This window comes from Dermacentor andersoni, chromosome 10 (genome assembly GCF_023375885.2).
Source record: "Dermacentor andersoni chromosome 10, qqDerAnde1_hic_scaffold, whole genome shotgun sequence".
NCBI lineage: Eukaryota > Metazoa > Arthropoda > Arachnida > Ixodida > Ixodidae > Dermacentor > Dermacentor andersoni.
In genome coordinates, this window is record NC_092823.1 from 97,455,619 (window position 1) to 97,469,227 (window position 13,609).

At 43.1% G+C, this 13,609-nt stretch overlaps 3 protein-coding genes across 3 annotated transcripts in view; 1 reads left to right on the plus strand and 2 right to left on the minus strand.

Moving 5' to 3' along the window:
* Nucleotides 1–1,079, minus strand: part of LOC126544428 (protein CIP2A homolog) — a 47,341-nt gene extending 46,262 nt beyond the window's left edge. The window contains exon 1 of the mRNA XM_050191745.3: nt 780–1,079. Within this exon, the coding sequence (XP_050047702.1) occupies nt 780–884 (105 nt within the window). The 5' untranslated portion in view covers nt 885–1,079. The remainder of the gene's footprint in view (nt 1–779) is intronic.
* A 572-nt stretch (nt 1,080–1,651) lies between these two features.
* LOC126544427 (NADH dehydrogenase [ubiquinone] 1 beta subcomplex subunit 2, mitochondrial-like) lies at nt 1,652–10,208 on the plus strand. The gene is made up of 3 exons (XM_050191744.3): nt 1,652–1,844; nt 8,801–8,930; nt 10,041–10,208. Exons 1-3 carry the CDS (start codon nt 1,753–1,755, stop codon nt 10,113–10,115), a joined length of 297 nt encoding a protein of 98 aa, XP_050047701.1. The 5' UTR covers nt 1,652–1,752; the 3' UTR covers nt 10,116–10,208.
* On the minus strand, nt 10,175–13,488 carry LOC126544429 (transmembrane protein 138). Its single transcript, XM_055077634.2, has 4 exons — nt 13,292–13,488; nt 13,049–13,220; nt 12,521–12,611; nt 10,175–10,368 (listed from the first exon to the last, which is right to left on the minus strand). Exons 1-4 carry the CDS (start codon nt 13,414–13,416, stop codon nt 10,241–10,243), a joined length of 516 nt encoding a protein of 171 aa, XP_054933609.1. The 5' UTR covers nt 13,417–13,488; the 3' UTR covers nt 10,175–10,240.
* Between the last annotated feature and the right edge of the window lie 121 nt (nt 13,489–13,609).

Sequence of the window (13,609 nt, forward strand, 5' to 3'; positions counted from 1 at the left end):
ACACGAAGGCGCGCTCCCAGTTGAATGTTTCATTAAAGTAACAGAGCCTTCTTCGTACAAGCAATAGCCACCCAGTTTCACTGCATCCAAGCCATGCAAGGTAACCACCAGACAAAGAATCATAGAACAAGGTGAGATATACTGTAGAAGGAACATAGATTACCTTGGTCTCGAGACATTAAAAGAAAATGAAATTCGCTCTTGTAGATAAATATGGATGGAGCACTGATCCCCATATCTGACATGCGCCACATATCCTTTGCTGTCCTGTGTTTCTTTAAGCATCGAAACCAAGTTCTCTATGTTAAAACCACGAGTGCCGACTCCTATGAGTCCTTAATTTATAAAAAAAAAATACCCACCTGATGACAGGGACTCGTGTGTAAGACGGCTAGCACACGGGAACGTGAAAGAAACAGTGCATGAAGTGAACAAAACGCCCACAAGCGCGATTTCTCTGTAACCCGCCCCTGTCTTATGTGGTGTGATCTCTGTCCAATTTTTATTTCTTCAAAGCCACTCCGCTGCCGACAAGATGTGTCCCAGGCCGTGATCAGCGTCATCGGCATGACGACCTCACACTCCGAAGCTGGGAACTACTGAGTCCCTTTCAATGTTATTGCACTCGTAAACAACGAAATATATATAATAGTTCGCGGCAGGCGAACCGACCCACGCATGCGCACGGTGTTTAACAAAGACATTACTTTTCCAGTGCCGCATGAGCGCGAGCATGACAGCTGACATGCGGAAGCAAAGGCGGTGACAAAGCAACTTGCATCCAGTTGTCGTTGCGCGAACGACGACGAGGCAGTCGAATCCTCGTGCGACGGCTGCAGGGTGCACGACTGGACGAACGACTTGGCGACGTCGGCGACTTCCATTGGAGCAGCGTGCGTACGGCTTGTACGGCACGACGACAACGATGAAATGAGACGCCCCTCTCTCACATGAAAGCGAAGGAGCCGTCCATCTACACACAAGCGTTCCACAATTTCGCCATTTCGCTACCACGTTCGTGGACCGTTCACGGATTTTAAAACGTGCAGCGAGCGACTACGAGATTGCTCATTGGTCAACACTGAGTGACGCGTTTGTTAGTGCTTCCGCCTCCTATTCAAAGTTGCTTCCAATTTTGAAGGCTGCGTTAAAACGCGCGTATAAAAACACAGCCTCTGGATCGTAGTGTTTGTTGCCTGTTGAGTCTGTTTTCGTGCGCATTCATGTCTCTTGTAAAAATTATTTCGTAACTCTCATCTTCGCTCATTAATGTCATCATGGACGTAACTTGCTAAGCATTCTACCATTCTTTTCACTCATTGGAATTTGCCCCTGCCAAGGAGTGCTCATAGTGATTGCTCCCCTGCAACTTTCCACCTTTAAATGTTTCTTGCATTTGTTTGACCTGAGCGTTCCGCCAAACGCGCCCATAGAGTTTCATACAATAATGAACGCGCCAAACTTTTAATGAACGTTACCAACCTTAAGCTAACGTTTAAAAAAATTGTGTTTAACACTAAAAATTAAAGTCATTTTTATTAAATGAAACATACCTAACAATTGTAATATTTTGTCCTTGCTTTGTGTGTGAAAAAAAGAATTACCAGGAACTAGCGCTACAACTTGTAGTATTGTGTCAAGCTAAGTGCAGGCCTGGTTGTTGAAAGGCCACGGCTGTTGCCGCAGCGCTGCGCTTGTGTATATAGTGGAAGGTCAAATTAGTGTGAAATTTTCGATTTCAGTAATTTAAAGATGATCGGCACTTTAATTAGAACAGCCGTCGTCCGATCGGCCCGATCCCGCATCGTTCCTGTGACTCGCACGAGCATAAGACAGAGCGGCGAGTAAGTTTACTTTCTTGAGCGAAGCGATGTGTCCCATCCCAACTTTCTCTGGCAAGCTATAGTTCTCGCGGTGCTATCTGGTTGTTCCTAAAGTGCCTAAAATGCACAACATGGTATTATTCGGTGTCTACGATGTGAAATGTAAACTTCTTATGTGTGTGTGCGTTTTGCTGGTGTTTTCACTCCTGTTTGGAAAGAGCTTCTTTGATTCTCACTTGGTTTCTACCTTCAGTTTTTTTATTATTATTATTATTAATCACCTTACGAATTAGTTAGCCAAGTACCCTGTTGGCACCGTAACTGTGAGTTGAATAGATGTCGGCTGTGAGCGGCTGCTGTCACATTTTAATGACACATCGTGCACAGTCATGTATGAGGTTGCACTTTCGTTCATATTTTTCCACTTACGTGAACTTCTTCACCAGCTTTTTACGCTGTGGCATAGCTAGGTCGCATGACATCCGAAGCCCGTAGGTCTCGTCAGCACAGCCGCTTGGATACCGCACGTCCCCACTCCTCCCTTCGCTTCCATTCTCTAAGATCGCGAATGTAGCAGGCATACACGCTGTTTGATTTTCTTCATCAAATAACACAGGGTGCTGCGCTGATAAGTTGTCATAGGCGCATTTGCACATCTGCTGTCAGACTGTAAGGCTTGGCAGCCAATACACACGCGGCATCGTGGAAAATATAGATCACAAGTAACAAAAATATTTCAATGAAGTTTTCATTAGCGATGTTAGAGGCAATATTGCATTTGCAAAATTGGAGCCTGACAGTCATTTGTTGACCAACAGCAACTCCACAAAAATCGTAGGTACTACGGCGTGCAGTATTTTGGCTGTGGGCAAAAATTAAATAGTGCGTCAGTGACACCGATCGCCCCACCCTATTAGAAAACAACACCTGCTTCCCTGTTTTGTGGGCGTCAGTGCTGTGACAATTATAAGTTCTCTTCATTCTGATCCATAAAGCCTTTCTTTATTTGCTGCTATTAGTAAACGTCATTATCTGAGCTGTGGTACCTCCGCAATGTTGGGAACGGAATAGAGCACGCTTCGCATCGATTCCTGGCATCACCATGCAAAAAAAAAAAAAAGAAAAAAAAGGAGAAGGCTGCGGTGAAGCCCATGCCAGCAAGAGTATGTGCTACTCTTGGTCTGCACTCACAATGGTGAGGATAGAAACATCGACGTCACTGGTGCACTATTTCATATTACTTTCGGTACTGCCATACTGGGCCACCCACAGTGCCAAAGTACTGCAGGCTCTATCACTCTAGACAATTTTGTGTGGAGAAGATTTTGTTGAGTTAATAATATCACTTTGAGTCTCCCAATTCCCAAATTGCAATGTTTCTGCTATACTTGCTAATTAAGCAGTTATTTAAGATATGCTATTTTAGGATAGCGCGGACTGAATGGAAGAGGGACCCAAGAGCCAAATCGCCGTACTGTATGTTTGGCGATGCCCGCTCTGAGCATGAGCACAACGCACATGAAACGTTCCACTAAGGGGAGCAGTTTAGCGACCACTTAGCGAATTAAATATTTTATCCTGCACGTCTGTGCAATTATTGCGCAGGATGTTGATGAAGCTGCAGCCGACAATTCTGCGGCACTACGCATCTGGTAGATCGGGTACATGAGCTCGGGCTGCTGGTTACCAGAGCATTCTTTACCATTTACGTCCAGTCAAGCCAGTGGAAAGAGGGGGGTCTTCAGACATATATGACACCCCACCCCTCTCAACTGGCACCCGAGGCCCACGCCCCCCCCCCCTTTACTATGCCACTGCTTTTACGTCCATAGGTACCACGCAGGTATGCAAACAAACAAAAATTTCCGGGAAAAAAAAATTGATTTCTCAGCAGGCCAAGAACACATAAATGTCAGCTCAGGTGAGTTTACACGATGTGCCATCCTTTACATCTATTGTTAGAGTATTATGTTTATGAACTATGTCAAAATATTATGTTATGAAATATGTTAGAATATTACATGAAGTTACATTACACGAAGTTAGGCTCGTAGCTTCAATTGCAGTATGAATTGCTGTATACACAAGCTGGCTAAGTAAAACCTCACGGTGTGATGTGCGCGTATGCATGGGAAAGAAAGAACTCAATGACTGCAAGCAGCATCGGCTAGAACTACTGGGTCTTGGTGTTGTTGCCTTTCGTATACGTCTACTTCGCACTTTTGACTGCAGGGTTTTGAAGGCGTTGTCACTTTGCCTCAGCCTTGTGCTTATGCAGCGCCACGTGTGTGCACCCCCTGTGTTGAGCTGCAGCTTGTGTCGCGTTCGCAGCAGGGCGTTGTTCCTGTGTGTAGACCACGGAGTGGCCTTGACGTGTATGCGGGCTCTCCTTGCTTCACTGCAATAACATTCTGCAGGAGCTTCTTGGCTGGTCTTCTGACGATTAACATGCGGAGGCGTTTGCGCGGTGTGAGGGACGTGGTGCTTCGCTGCGGAAACTCCGCACCAGCACGTAATACCATGGCTACTGCACATGGGAAAACAGTGGGACAAGCTGGCAGGGTCTATATAGCTGTGTTATGATTTGCTTCAGCAAGCGAAACCATCTAACTTGAGGTCTTAGAATACAGCCGCTTCTGCGCACCAGTCTGTGCGATTGGAACACGAAAATGCCTGGACATATTTCGCCACCTGGCGTTCAAACTCAGATGCAAAGGGAAAGCATACAGTTAATGTGAGTAATGTTCCTCAGAAATGTCCCTAAAACTAAAGAAATTAGTATTTTTGTTTGTAATTATTGAGGACGAATGATTGCATGAAGTGGTCATAAAATTGCTATTGCAATACAATGCGCCAAGGCCCTCAGTGTGCTGGCTTGCTCATGGGAAATGCTTAAGGATGTTCTGCCTGCTGGGGCAGCACTCATGGTCAGAGCATCAGGCTGCGATGCTAGGGGTCCTGTGTTTGAATCCTGCTGTCAGACAATTTTATTTATGTTTATTTACTAAATACATACATGTATGTATGTACGTATGTATGTATGTATGTATGTATGTATGTATGTATGTATGTATGTATGTATGTATGTATCCTCTGGACATCATGGTGACCAATAGCCCGAGGGGCACATACCCAGTAGCACATACCAGCCCACATCTATAGGTTGCACTATGTTGCAACAGAACCGCTTGTTGGCGTAGTTGGTGCTTGCTAAAAGACATGTTTTTGCCGCAAGTTAAAACACACACAAAAGGAAGATGCATAAAGACAACACAGGCGGCTTTATGTGTCTTCCTTCCTTTAATGCGTCGTCATGGGGGTTTTTATGTATCTTCCTTTTGTGTATGTTTTAACTTGAGGCAAAAGGCATGTCCTTCAGGTTGCACTATCTCCGGGATCGGCCCACGATAAGAAAGAGGCTACAGAGAAGTAGTATTAAATCGCTAAAAAGATTTTGTCTTTAAAATTGGCCCGTGCGTGGTCGGCACTAATTCTGAAACCGGCTTTGCGATTTCAAATGTGTTAAGCGTCCCTGCTTGTGGGAACTCTCGTTCTTCCTCTGCCAATGATAGTCGTCGCATTTTTAGGCGCTGATGCTTTACCAGCACTTCCAAACGGGCAGCAAGACGCTAGAGTGTCGGATGCAGTGCCATCTCGTCCTGTCTTATGGCAGTTGACATTGTTATTTGGTAATAATTGCCCAAATTAAAATGTATAGAATGTTCTCGCTGATTTACTCATTGATGCTGCCATAAATTGTAAATTATATTCTCCTTTAATGTCTAGCAGTGCGCAACCAAAAGCGGCACTCACTGTGACAATGCGCACTCTCTCGAAGTGTCACTAAAGGTGCCTGTCTCACTCTGGGGTATTAGCTGAGCAAAATGTCCCAAAATGTCGGGAGCTTCTTAACGTTGGCTGGAGTAGTTTTCGTTTCCAGTATTTTCTACCCAGCCAGACAGACTTCTGTCAAAGATGTTTACTTTTAAATAAGTGATGCACAGAACACGGACACTGCAAGGAATGTCACAGTGCAAAGGCCTGTACAGATGGACAGAGCATGCCCTGTTTCGAGCTCCCAACTGCTGTTGCAGTAAAAAAGAAAACAGAGTGTGACGTTGGAAGAAAGAGTGCGACATTTATCAGAGAATAGTTTCAGTTCTAGTGGAAGTTGAAAGGATGTCAGCACAAGGTGTACGTAATTGGAGAGCTTTTCTTTCCGGCAGACTCAATTTTTGTCCTGCGGTAACTGCAGTCTGTTGATAATGGCGGTTCGATTCAACATGCCAACATTTTGAACAAATCGCCCGTACAGCCAGCGAGACGCCCCCTATCAATTTGAATGCATGGAATGGCAGTTACACGTTAAAATTGGTTGTTTGAATTGGTTCATACTGACTTGCAGTGTCATGATGCGCAAGCCATGCCTTTCGTGACTAGCTTATGAATGCACTGCTTGCACCATGGTTGCACACAAACACCTGTGTCACATACCTTCAGCGTTGTCCTTGCATAGCTCCTCAGAGGACACACATCACGCTGCTTTTGGCATCCCACTCACGAAATGTAGAAATGCCTTATAGACAAAATTTCTTATTGGCATATGTGCCAACTGGCTGCTGGATAGCACTGTGTGAAGGAAAGTGCATAGAAGGGTATGGTGTGTTAGAAAATTGGTAGCTTGAGTTGAGTATGTTTATTTTGCGACTGGGGTGTGTACAGCATGCATTTGAATCCTTAGCAAACGCAGACTAGTCGGCTGGAGGTCCATGCCAATGTAAAACAGTTCAAGCAATACAGATGAGAGAAAGAGAGAAAATAAATGAAAGTCAGCGAGGTTAACCAGGACTGAGCCCTGCTGGCTACTTAGCGCGCCATTCATGTACATTTACATACACTGCTCACGGAATTAAACGCATTGATTTAGTGCTAACAAATGCGTATGCTTTCATTTCCACCGGCTGCAGTTCATGTCACATCAACATAATTTTGGCTTGTACACTTAGAATGGACTCCGCATTACCTTTGGTGACCAGATTCCTAGCGACATAACATGGTACTCTCAAGCACTTTGCACATATGCAAGGCTCTATTGAATTCTCCCTGTTGTGTTTCATTCCGTGAGCACTGTACATCATGCAAGGTAGGTTGCCTTATGCAGAAACATGTGAAGTGGCCAAAATAATGTCACCTATGCACACATAAAAAGAAGACCTTAAGTAGACGGGAATACCGGCATGCTTTCCTGTCACAGCAACTGCAACAAGGGGAAAGAAGCTGGTCTGCCGCTTTCATCAGCCAACAAACAACGCCATCATGTGGGAAGCTCTATAAGTTGATTGGAACATTGGTGAAGCCACCTATACATACTACAGCATGAAATTCGTATGCATTTTGGGAGTTCCTTGAAAGGGACGTCCACCTTTTCTGGGAAAGGAACTCCCATTTAACCCTTTATTGACAAGTGTTGCCTGCACGTGACATACCAGGAAAAGAAAATTTTGTTTCTTACAGAGTTTCGCTATTGAGTACGAAGCTTCTGGCTAACTGTAATAGACCAGCACTGAATGACAGCTGGCAAGCGTCATTTGTTGGCTTAGAGCAAGAACGCAGGATGAGGAACAAGTTTGGCACGTGACTTGCTTTCTATTGAAAGCAAGGTCAGAGGAGAGACAGACTGACACATCCCAGCTGCAGTGTTTTCACACATGTGATTTAAAGCAAATGTAATGTGCAGTGTAGTTCACATATGACTAGAGCTCCCTGTACAAATCCCGAACGAAGCCATAGGTGGCTTGTGATAAAGGCCTTTTAGGTTTCTGCATGGTGTTTCCCCCCTGTTTGCTGAAGAAGCTTCCACAAAATAATTTTTTATTTTGTCTTACTCTCGATGTGTTTTGCACATTCGGGTAGAAATTAAAATTTTTTTTTACGTATTTGTACATGCTGTCATTAAAGGGTTAAGGGTGTAGGAGAAACTCCTTTGTGGGGTTTTTTGGCTCCATGCTTTCAGTCAAGCGCACACATTCCGAGCTCTTCCTGAAAGGGAGTTTCTCCAAGCTCCTTCTGAAGGTGATTGAAGTTTGGGAAAACTAACTTTTGCTTAAGAGGAAGCTTTAGCTTGGGCCCAGCTCTGATGCTGCCTATTCAAATGCATGTAAAATGCAGAAACGCCTTTCTGAAATAACTACTGGGCCAATTTTAATGAAATTTCTTGCATTTGAGAGAGAATGTTAAATTCTAGTGACCGTTGGAAGTGGAATTTCCATTTAGGGCCCGAATTTCTTAAGAAGAGTTTTAAAGTATTGGTAAGCTTGAAAAAAATGGAAGCATGAAGCTTATGAATTCGTAGCTCTGCACTAAGAACAGATATTGCAGTTTCGCAAGCTGCATCTGTTAGAGCATTCAAAGCAGACAAATTTGATTTATCAATTTACATTTTACGCGAATTTGTTACATCCTTTGCAAGGGTTTTGCAAAAGTCGTACTCGCATATTACTGGTCTGTTTTAGAACCATATATAATGCATCAGTTATGTCCGCTTTGGATGTACTATTAGATACAGTTTACAGAATCGTGATATCGTTTTGCATAGCCGAGTTTAAACATTGTAGTTCCATTTTCAGAAAATGTGCAATTTTCAACAATTTTCATTAAAATATTGACGGCTTAAATAAAAGATTTGCTGCCCATGGTCACTCTATTTAAATGTTTTCTTTGAAATGCAACAAGCCTCATCAAATTTAGTGCAGTGGTTGCCAAGAAAAGCGATTTTTCTTTTCTTATTTAGGTAGGAGCCCCAGAGCTAAAGCTTCCTCTTGAGAGTGTAACGGGAACTCTTGTATAGGCGTTTCTGTGTTTGTGCTTGCATTAAAAGCACATCACTTGCCCCTCTTTCTCGTATGTTGCACTTGTCAACAAGGTTACTGGCAATCAATCAGACTCCTATTGGCCTTGTTCACTCTTGTCTTTTGTAGCCACGGCAAGTGGTACTACCGTCAGGGAGTCGAGCCTGATCCGCTGGACGTTAAGATGGCGGAAGTCATCATGGGTGTGGCATGGTGGTGGTTCTTCTACCATGTGTTCACGGACTACGAACACATCACGGTGCGTGCAGTAGTTGTACGTCTACCGGGACGAATTGATCTTATGCTGGGCTTTCGAACATTTGAATGCAGCAGATTTTGTTTGAATCTGCCCAGTAATTTGCAGCAGTTATGGTTATGACTCCTGCATGAGCTCTGACTAGTGATGCAAAACTATCAATAATGGTATTGTTAGGGCGCTGTTGATAATGTAAAATCACATGGCGTACCACATGTAGATACTGCAACATAAACTTGGCAATGCTTTTCTGTTCCCATTTGCATTAACCGAGTGTTACTGATGGCTCGGTATCAAAATTTCTGGCACTATCATTAGCCAAGAATTGCAAAACTATTGAATGCACTGTCAATAGCGAACTATCACTATAGTATCGATAGCCCTGTTTTACTCTACTGACAGTTTTCAAAAAGAAAACTATCGATACTATCACACAGCTACCAACTTTTACGATGTGTTACAACATTATCGTAAAATTTCCGAATTCTAGAGCTTGTTTACAATTACCATGTAGGCGCTAGTGGTTTTACTTTTTTTTTTTCATTTGCGTAAGCTTAGGGCAGGGTCTATTTAAAAAAACGACAAACACAGTCACTAAGTAAGTCACTGTGCCATATTTTTCGGACGCACACCTGTAGCAGCACTACCCACTTCTCTGAGCCCCTGTATAATGGCAGCTATATTTTTGGCCACTGTTTTTGAATATTTCATGAATAAACATCATGAATATTTCCGTCTGTGATGTAGATCATGCTAGCTGTGAATATAGAGAAGTGTGCCTGTTTACAGCCCTATTACAGAACAATAGCTGTGAAATATTTTAATAAGCTCTCCACATCTTAAATACTAAAGCAGTTTCTTGTATTTCAAATCAGAGTTTAGTATATTTGGGCTTCGACTGTAGGGTTTGTTCAAACCTTAAGGTTGGCAGGTCTGCTATCGATAGCTTTGCATCACCAGCATTCATGCAAGCTAATAGCGATGCTGCCTCTTGAAAGAGTACTGCCAGCCTGGCAGGGCAGCCAGCATACGGAAATGTAGAAAAAGTTAAGGCTTTCCAGGTTTTTCGCTAATGGTGTTGGATGCCATCTGACATTGACATTGTCCTTTCAGGGTCACTTCCTTCGGCCACCGGCGAGCACGTTCACGGACGCAGAGCTTGGCATCCCTCCGGATGACGATGCATAGACTGCCGCCTCTGCCTTTGGTTTTTCTCCCACCAACAGCTGCACCAGTTGACGACATAGAACAGGATTAAAAACTATTGTTTCAATGTTCCAAGACTTTTGCATCTCTGTGCGAACAAGCCGACGTCACGTTGGCTGCTCTGCCGTGACTTCGAGGCACTTTGTCGTGGGAGGCCAGTCGCTCGGATGGTACAGTCGATCGTCGGCCATGAGCAGAGCGGTCTTCTTGTAGAAGTAGTAGTGCCACACCCCGGCTGGAAAAGAAATCGGGAACATATTTGACGCTGACTTACTTGCAATAATCTCGAGGAAAACTCGATGCTGTGGTTCTTTCGCATGCGTGGAATGCCGATAACTGTTACGAGGGCTGCTTTTATTAAACAAACGCCATCCAAGTCAGTTGCCTCTTGCAAAGAAAGTGCACAAGTGCATATGTACAATTTTGTTTACTATTTATATGTTCAAGCATACATAAATGCATGACAAAAATACGAAGATCGAGACTTTACTGCAAGAAAACAATATTTTGCAGTGTCATGGCTGTTAGGTGAAGCTATGTTGCATACAAGTACAGATATTTCGCATATCTGCTTTCCCACAGGGTCGCAGTGCCCTTCAACAAACTTGCCTGGACACTGGCACCAGATTTTCCTATTGATTTTGATTTTGCTGCATTTAGGTAACACTAAATGTCTGTGATATTTGATCGAGCAAATACTTGTATACTTGTTTTATAGAAACTAATTCAGAGTAGCAACATTTATGTCCTAGTATTTGTGCATGCTGCACCATAAAACTAGCTTACTCAACTTTTTTCGTTAATTTAGCTAAGTGCACGGAGGTTGTTTAAGTGTTTCTTCACCATTTGTAAAATGTTAACAGTAGCAAAAAACAATCTAGTGTAAGTAGTATATTTTTGTTAACTTTGCAGAAAAGCTGGTTTCGCTGCAAGCTGTACTGACGTGGTAAACATGATCCCAACAAGCCACCAATTTATCCACCTGCTGTTTTAGACAAAACATGCACCTACCTTATAGACAACACAGTACCAGTATTAAGCTATAATGGCTGACTATTCTATACCAACTAGCTCAAAACAGTACTTATGCCATAACATATGTAAAATGTTGTACAAATGCGACCAGAAGAAACGATAGCATTCGATCATGCTTTGAGTATTGGAATGTACATCTCTTTCACGTGTAAATTGAAAGACTGAGACTTGGCAGCGTTACCCCTTAAAACCATGCTATCATTGCACATAAAGCAATGTTGCTACAATGTCAAGCTGCAGCATTGCCTGCGTGTTGCTTGGAAACGCTGCAGCATCATGGTTAAATGTTGACAAATGCTACTTTGCAGCTGCCATCGCCACTGCAACATTGTTGAACGTGTCGCAACGCAATACGGGATCCGCAACATTTTAGCAGGTGCTGTAGGTGTGATCTGTGACTTTGGGCATTACATCTAAAAAGACTTGGTGACCATTTCTTCTTGTCATTAGTGGATTGCAATTTCAAATTTTTTGCAAAGTCACAACGGTTTTGGGAGGCTTGTTGGTATTAAGGCATTGTTTATCAAAAAAACTGAATTTTGTGTACGTGATCACCTGCCAAGACTGGTTTATGTAAAATGTTGTACAAATGCGACCAGAAGAAACGATAGCATTCGATCATGCTTTGAGTATTGGAATGTACATCTCTTTCACGTGTAAATTGAAAGACTGAGACTTGGCAGCGTTACCCCTTAAAACCATGCTATCATTGCACATAAAGCAATGTTGCTACAATGTCAAGCTGCAGCATTGCCTGCGTGTTGCTTGGAAACGCTGCAGCATCATGGTTAAATGTTGACAAATGCTACTTTGCAGCTGCCATCGCCACTGCAACATTGTTGAACGTGTCGCAACGCAATACGGGATCCGCAACATTTTAGCAGGTGCTGTAGGTGTGATCTGTGACTTTGGGCATTACATCTAAAAAGACTTGGTGACCATTTCTTCTTGTCATTAGTGGATTGCAATTTCAAATTTTTTGCAAAGTCACAACGGTTTTGGGAGGCTTGTTGGTATTAAGGCATTGTTTATCAAAAAAACTGAATTTTGTGTACGTGATCACCTGCCAAGACTGGTTTGTAGATTCATATTTACAACTGACACTTGCATAACAACACAAATGCAGGACACAGGACAAAGTAACATGCGACAAGCACTGCGGAAAGTTGCCAACTAGCCTAGCTCGTCACGTTCCTAAGTTACAACGCTTGTCCTCGTTGCATGTTGCTTTGTCCTGCATTTAAATTGCTACTCAAGCACTATCTGTAGTTCTCAAATTCACCTACTAGTTTGTCAGTCCGTCACGATTCTAAGTTACAGGCCACCTGACATGGTAGAAACATGAGGTTTACCGAATCTCTGAAGCGTGAACAATGTGACATCAGCAGCTGTGGTTTGCCATGAAAGCTGCAGCTGCTTGGATGACCCATCTTCAACCATTTCCTGGGAGAGGTAGAGAAATGAAGAAACAAGAATTTCTTGGCTTCGCAGTACAGATGATGTTCATTAAGTCTGGAAGTTGCCCAGCCAAAGCTGCTTAACTAAAGCTTCTGTATCTGTAAAACTATCTGTATTACCCCACAACACTGATTTTGTTGCCAGGCAACATTTCTGGAAATCGGTATAAAAAAATTCTTTATATCAGTACACTATGAGACGTAAGTGCTTCATTGTTGCACTGTCACCTCTTGAAGATTGGCCCGCGTTATGCACTTCGTTAAAATACTTTGACAATTACACTCATTGTCATCTAATATTGGGATGATCCCACCAATCCACTGTCTTTAATTACAATATGTCTAAAGAACAAGAATGCTAGTAAAATGAAACGCGCCTTTAACAATTTAACAGTGCGACAGAAGTAAGCGCAATTGACTCGCCATCGACCACACATGTAGTGTCAGCGACAGAGCCAAGTAGATGAGGTTGACGACGACCGGCGTCTTGAAGGTCGCGGCGACCTCCCTGAACTCCCCGACTTGGAAGGCATAGGTATTGAAAATTGTGAGACACATGACCAGCAGGCTCGACACAATGCAGAAATCTTGAATGCTGGAAAAAAAAAAAAAGAGTCAGATATGTCTGGAAAGCTCCTAAAGTCGAGATCCACTGCCAACTCTTACATGAAAAGCAGTAGCAAAGTAACTGGTGAACCCCTGCGAAGGTCTGACAAAACGTTGAGCACTACGTCGACGGCCAAAAGCACTAACTGAAACAATATCACTAATCTGAAGCGGTCGCACCTCATGTTTACGGAATAGAGCCGAATCCACGCGTGTTTACAAGCGGTTGCTATGCGACCGCGCAGTTAACAGGACCGCAGTTATAGTTATATTGACAAGAACAAAAAGAATATAAACAAAAATGCTAACATACTCAATTTATTTATAAATAGAATTATTATAATTATGCTTTGTTTGCATTTTTTGTGCTGCACTTAC